This window comes from Telopea speciosissima, chromosome 4 (genome assembly GCF_018873765.1).
Source record: "Telopea speciosissima isolate NSW1024214 ecotype Mountain lineage chromosome 4, Tspe_v1, whole genome shotgun sequence".
NCBI classification, from domain to species: domain Eukaryota; kingdom Viridiplantae; phylum Streptophyta; class Magnoliopsida; order Proteales; family Proteaceae; genus Telopea; species Telopea speciosissima.
This window is the reverse complement of record NC_057919.1, coordinates 11,976,736-11,983,394: the sequence shown is the minus strand read 5'-3', so window position 1 is coordinate 11,983,394 and position 6,659 is coordinate 11,976,736. Positions and strand designations below refer to the sequence as shown.

Sequence of the window (6,659 nt, the reverse complement as noted above, 5' to 3'; positions counted from 1 at the left end):
TGAGAGAGCTAAAAGAGCTAGGGATATGCCTAAAATGACCATAGGTGAGGTTGTGAAGAATGACATGCATAGTCTGGGCCTTATACCGAGTATGACCTCAGATAGAACCTATTGGAGGGCAAAGATCCACATCATCGACACCATGTAACTGAGATTTTCCTGAATTACTGGGCTATTCTCTTTCCTCTTATTTACATCTTTCACTTTCCATTATTTACTTTACTTATTCAATTTCTTTTAATTTTCTCTTATTTTCCTTTTCCTTTTTGAGGACCTCAGTTTTTTTCTCCTTTGTTTTTTAAAAGATCCATATAACCGATCTATTTAGCTGGGATAAGGCTGGATTGTTGTTGTTGTTGTTGTTGTTGTGGCAATCTCCTGTTAACATCTCCCCCCCCCCCCAATCGTTATCCTCTCCTGTTACGGTACAGTGTTGTAACGTATCGTGCGACAGATGCAGAGACCATGTGGGGCCCGCCCCTCTAACTTTTTTTAATTCTATTTCATTCAACGTAATAAAGATAGGGAAAAAATTTGCTATGCTACCTTTGTACAGAGTTCTTTTTCCTCATTCTTTTATCCTCTTTTCACATAAAAAAAACAGGTAGGACGATAGTTCTGTCCTCTTGTCGGATTACTCAAATTACTTTGGGAGATGTGAACCATTGGATTCACATTTAAAGGTTGATTAAATAAGTTCAAACCCCACATACTCACACGTGACACGACACCAGGGGGTTTGTTTGTCTAAAGCTTCTCTACGTCTACAGTCTACACACTTTTTCTCTCTCTCTCTATCCTTTGCGGAGACATCCAACGTTACGGTGCACCAGTGTCCAAAAGAAATTCAAAAACGATAAATCTCTCTCTCTTTTTCACTCCGAGTGTTTTAAGTCTCTCTTGCCTCTCAAGTCCAACCGGCTTTCCCCCTAGCGTTAGGCCGCGCCGCTTCTACCACACGAACGCGACGGAAGGCTAGAAGAACCGCCGTGTAGTAAGGGTTGGAACCAGAGACCAGAAGTTCTTTTCGGTTTCGGTCAATGAATTTTCTGTTAATAATTTTGTTTTTTTCTGCTTGATTTTTATAATGTGATGTGTTTCCTCAAGTCAGCACTTCTCGGTGATTCTTCGTAGTGATTTTTCGTCCCAGTGTTTGCCCTAATTTTATCACTTCCCCACACTTCAGGATTTTGCTAATCGATGATAATGTCTGTCATAGTAGACTAATTTACCTTTTCTGCTATAAATTTGTTTTTTCTTGTTCCTTTTTCATTTCCCTAGTTTCCCAGATTTTCTTCTTAAAGTTGAATCTCAATTCTGATGATTTCATTTTCTCTCATAATAATTACTTTGTCCTATGAGAATCAATTGTGATGCCCTAAGTGTTTTACCATGCTCTTGCTTAATTATGCTGTTGCTGCTGTTGTTTGTTCGAATTGAAGATTAGAAGTTTCTCCAGAAGTCAAGTTTCCATTATTAGCAAAGTGAAGTACTTGGTTCAATAATTATTCTCTGATCCTTTTTAACTTTTCTTCTCTGATTTCAGCTAAACTCTTCTGGCTAACTCGTTATCTGTCAAGGATCCACAATGATGGGATCCTTTCTAACCAGAGGGCTGGTGTAAGTTGCTCACTGAAATGCCTGTAATTTTTCTCTGGGGTTTTCTTTTGCTGTTTTGGATAACTATTTTTTCTGATTATGGTCTGGCAGGATGGTTTTTGGCTATGCTTATCCAGCTTATGAATGCTTTAAAACAGTGGAGAAAAACAAGCCAGAGATCGAGCAGCTCCTGTTTTGGTGCCAATATTGGTATAATTATTAACTGTTAACTCTGTTGATTTGAGGCCTCGATGGACAGAATTCCCCAATTTTAGAAGTGCTATTTTTATTATGTCAATTGAGGTCTGGATAAACATAATTCCCCAATGTTAGAAGTGCTATTTTTATTATGTCAATTGAGGTCTGGATAAACAGAATTCCCCAATCCTAATAGTTCTTTGAATTTTTTTTAGGATCTTAGTTGCGATGCTGACAGTCTTTGAGAGGGTTGGAGATACTTTTATATCATGGTAAAGGAAAAATGAAATTGAAAATATTGTGACCACTCTGCCATTATACGAATCTCTATTTTTACAATCTCTTGCTTTCTTGCAGGGTACCGATGTACAGTGAGGCCAAATTGGCATTCATCATATATTTGTGGTTTCCTAAAACAAAGGTAAGGGGTTCCCTTCGTGGATTAGAAAAATTGTTTCTTTTATCCAATCAACCATTCTGTAGTATTATAATGGCTTCTTCTCTAATTTTCGCTATATTGTTTTAGGGAACAACATATGTATATGATTCCTTCTTTAGGCCATACCTTGTGAAGCATGAGACTGAAATTGATCGTAACTTGTTAGAGATAAAGGCTAGGGCTGGGGACATTGCATTTCTATATTGGCAAAGGGCCGCAAGCTATGGTCAAACAAGGTTTTTTGAGATTTTGCAGTATGTTGCTTCACAATCCACACCAAGGCCTCGCTCTTCGCAGGTACTAAACGATAACAATGATAAATAGACATTGAAGTGACTTCATATGAGCCTAGTGTATTATACTCTGTAATCAAGCAGGATATGAGTAGGTTTTCATATATTCTTCAATATCTTGCCTTCCAAATCTTTTGCACCATGAACTCTCTGGTGCACTTTGCTGTCCCCCTAAACCCTTTTGATTGTGTTTGGCAAACTGGATCTGATTAATGAAGAGAAAAGAGGGATACAAAGGAAGAAACAGAGCCAGCAGGGAAGTTTTTTGTTATCACAGAGTTGTAAAATTTGTCCAAATATAGCACTAGGATTTCATGGGTATAATGAGTCACAATTCATAAATATTCTGGTGATACCTTGGTAACAGGATCTTGTGTGTGTAAATGCATTACGATCGACTATGTTAATAATTAAACTACCCTGCTAGTTTCTCCTGCACTTAAAACAGACATACAAATCTTACCACATCACATCTTGTTTTATTGGCATTCTAGTGAAAATGGGATGTTTAATTAATAAGTCATTAAATTATTCAAAAAAAAAAAATAAAAAAATCATAAACATGGCATTTTCATTGCTAGAATCTTAGTAAATAGTATAGCATAACATTGGCTAAGATGGAGAAGGTTGTTTATGTGCTAATTATGTCTATTAAATTTGGTTTGATTCTGCCTGTACGGTATTTAATGGGTTGCCCATATAACTCTGTTTGCAATGGCATCCATGATTTGTGTTACTTATGGATAAATATGGGATAAAAATAGACATAAACACTTGTAGTTGTTTGATTAAAATACATTAAAACCAATGCTGTTACAATGCTATAATCTTGAAAGACATTTCTTTGACCCTGCGTCCATTGGACTTTAACAGCAGCAACAGCAGGGTGCTGGGGTTCGCCCAACAGCCCCAACTCCACCTACTGCTCCAACTCGCCAGAACTCTACAAATAAACAGCAGGAACAACCCCAGCTGGGTGCTGGGGTTCGCCCAACTCCACCTACTGCTCCAACTCGCCAGAACTCCACAAATAAACAGCAGGAACAACCCCAGCAGGGTGCTGGGGTTCGCCCAACTCCACCTACTGCTCCAACTCGCCAGAACTCCACAAATAAACAGCAGGAACAACCCCAGAAGCCACCATCACGAACTTCCAGTGCAGCTTCAACTGAGGAGCAGCAGCATGAACGAGCAATCGAAGAAGCTGGGCCATCACAAGTGCCTTCTGCCTCACTCCCTGCAGTTGTGCGGCCCCAAACAGCAGCTGGTGCTGAACCTGCTGCGGAGTCAAGTGTCCAAACAACACAGAAGGAAGCAGAAACAAAAAAGCAGATAGAGCCAGCCCAATCCACAGACAACGGAGATGCAAAACCACAGCCGCAGGATATGATCATGGACGAAGCTATTATGGTCACACGTGGAAGATTGAGGAAGACACGAGCTGCAGCAAACCGTTAATAAGGGTTCCCTGTTATCCTCTGCCTTCCTTGGATCTTAAGCGTTTGGTAGAAAGAAGCAAATGTAAGTATTAAAAATAAGGTTGGGGAAGGATAAGCTTTGATACTTAATTTTTTTTTTTTATAGCTTGTTCATCTTCAATTCGTTTGTTTATTAAGATGAATTTTTGGGGGACAAAGGTACTGGATCAAGTTGGTAGAGGCCAAGCGACGGACCAACGAAACGGAATAGGATCCATGCCCCAATTATAATGAAAATGGAGGCGTAGGCGAACTTGTTGAGCCAAAAGAGCAGACCCTTCTCACCCATGTACAGCTCCACCGCCTTCTCGGCCATGGTCATGGATTCCCAGTCCTTGGGAGGACTAGGTGTCTTGGGCAGTCCACCTCCACCACCGCTGCTACTGTTTTTGCGGTCCTGCTGTAACTGTTTGGATCTTCTTCTTGAACCTCGTCTGAACCTTATCTCAACAGTGTCTGGTGGCGTTACAGCTGGCATAACCGGTGGTGGTGGTGGTGGTGTGTCACCAGCGTTGTCACTTCTGCTGCTGCTGGGTCCTGTGGCAGCCCTTAGGAATAGTGGACTGCGGGGAGCAGCGTGAAGGAAAATTTGGGCTGGTCCAAATTTCCTCTGTAGAGACGGTGGTGATTTTGAAGAGAGAGAGGGAAGCAGTTTGGTTTCCATCTTGTTCCGTTCGGTACCTGGAACGGCTGCAACGAAGGAATGGCCTGGGTAATCTTATCCTTTTATCTTCTCTTCCACTGTTCCACACACTCTCTCTCTCTGTCGTTTATGGCACTCGTTTGGCCAACATTTGCCCACTAAAAACGATTCATAATCCAGGTTTGACGTTTACCCAAAAAAAATAAAATAAAAAAATCCAGGTTTGACGTATGGGCATGATATGATAGGCCCAGAGTCCACTAATGGCCGTTACTTTATGGAGCCCATCGCTTTAGAGCAAAATTGTTTCCAGACTTAACTGAGGGTCTTTTTGGTTTCACATTTCATTTTCTAACACATTAATGTTTTGGGTTAATTTTACGGACATCCCTGTAAGTATATCAAATATCACTGACATCTCAAACATTATCAAAATATCAACCTTTCCCTTACAGTTAAGCACAGTTAACATTCAAAGTTGAAATGTCCATTTTACCTTCTTAGTTATTTAAATAAATTTGGATAAATGACATCTAAGGTACTTCATGTTTTAAGAAATTGTAGCATAGATGTTCGACGTTTCATAAATTATGTTTAGGGTTTGCACACTAAGAAAACCCTTTCCCTTTTCAAAACCAAGTTATCTTCTTCGGTTCTTCCTTTGCGAATTGAAACCTCTCTCTTCTTCCTTTGGCGAACCTAAAACCTATCTCCTTCCTCTCGCTTTGTGCGTAGCAGAAATCAGATTTCCTCTTCACTCACCCAAAACCGAGCTTCTTCCTCTCACTTTATGCGTAACAGAAATCGAAGGTGGAAAAAAAAACCCAGATCAGCATCTGGGAACGATTTGAGTAGCAGAGCTCCAAACTCTTCTTGGTTCAAGCATTTGGGAAACAACAAACTCGATCTCTCTGTTTGTGTGTGTAAATGTGAAATTTTATGGTGATGCACGAGGCACTGGCGACAGTTTCTCAAGTGAAATTTTGTTGAAGTCTCACCGAATTGATAGAGAATCGATCCAACCATTATCGCTTAAAATAGAATGTTAGGTAGGCTCAACCATTGGCGACAGTTTCTCAAGTGTGTTTGTTTATTTGAAAGAAGAAGAAGAAGAATTAGAATGTTAGGTAGGCTTGGTCAAGGCTGGCGGTGGCGTCGACGTTGGCTCTTGTCTCCCAATTAGAATTTCCCAAAAATTAATTGGCAACTCTGTTTGATTTCCTCCCTCAAAACTCTCCCTTTTCTTTTCTGGTAATTCTCAATTTCCATTAATGGAGATGCTTCAGCCTTTGAAGCCTCCTTGAGAGTTTCAGTAAAAAACCAGAATCTTCTCTCCCTTTCTTTCTTTGGGTAATTTTCAATTCTCGTTGATGGGTGCTTCAGATTTTGATGCCTCTTTGAGAGCTTCAGCAAAAACCCAGAATCTTCTCCCTGTTCTTTTTTTTTTTTGGGTAAATTTCAATTCTCATTGATGGGTGCTTCAGATGTTGATGCCTACTTGAGAGCTTCAGCAAAAACCCAGAATCTTCTCTCCCTATTCTTTTGTTTTTTTAGGGTAATTTTCAATTTTCATTGATGGGTACTTCAGCCTTTGAGGCCTCCTTCAGAGTTTCAGCAAACCCAGAATCTTCTCTCCCTTTTTTTTTTTGGATAATTTTCAATTCTCATTATGGGTGCTTCAGCCTTGGAGGCCTCCGTCAGAGTTTCAGCAAACCCAGAATCTTCTCTCCCTTTCTTTGTTTGAGTTTCAGAATACACTGGGCAAGTTACATCCACAATAGCATTAGAAATTAAAAATCAATACCAGAAAGGAAGGATAAAAACACTCCAATATCCGAATCCAGTAACCAGTGATTCTATTCACGTTTCCCTTAACATCAAAATCACACAAATGGAATATAGAGGAATGAATCCACATAAATTTATTGCAACAGAATTCCTCTGTATTCAATTTAATAGAACTGAATTCCTATAACTGGCCCATGGGGTTCTTCCTCATAGTTTTGTGG

The 6,659-nt window shown here is 39.9% G+C and overlaps 2 protein-coding genes across 6 annotated transcripts; one reads left to right on the top strand and one right to left on the bottom strand.

Annotated features, from left to right (window-relative positions):
- The first annotated feature begins 882 nt into the window (after positions 1-882).
- LOC122658272 (putative HVA22-like protein g) lies at positions 883-4,074 on the top strand. Of its 5 annotated transcripts, none has more exons than XM_043853195.1 (8): positions 884-1,000; positions 1,547-1,620; positions 1,711-1,809; positions 2,013-2,069; positions 2,155-2,218; positions 2,324-2,533; positions 3,406-3,415; positions 3,506-4,074. In XM_043853195.1, the coding sequence occupies exons 2-8, from the start codon at positions 1,589-1,591 to the stop codon at positions 3,985-3,987; spliced, it is 954 nt and encodes a 317-aa protein (XP_043709130.1). In that variant the 5' UTR covers positions 884-1,000; positions 1,547-1,588; the 3' UTR covers positions 3,988-4,074. The 5 variants fall into 5 exon arrangements, with proteins under 5 accessions (XP_043709127.1, XP_043709126.1, XP_043709130.1 ...); XM_043853194.1 differs by having other exon boundaries at positions 3,403-3,415; XM_043853193.1 differs by having other exon boundaries at positions 3,403-3,507; positions 3,550-4,074.
- Positions 4,075-4,091: 17 nt separating this feature from the next.
- LOC122658273 lies at positions 4,092-4,748 on the bottom strand. Its single transcript, XM_043853196.1, has one exon. The coding sequence runs from the start codon at positions 4,669-4,671 to the stop codon at positions 4,141-4,143; it is 531 nt and encodes a 176-aa protein (XP_043709131.1). The 5' UTR covers positions 4,672-4,748; the 3' UTR covers positions 4,092-4,140.
- Positions 4,749-6,659: the final 1,911 nt, after the last annotated feature.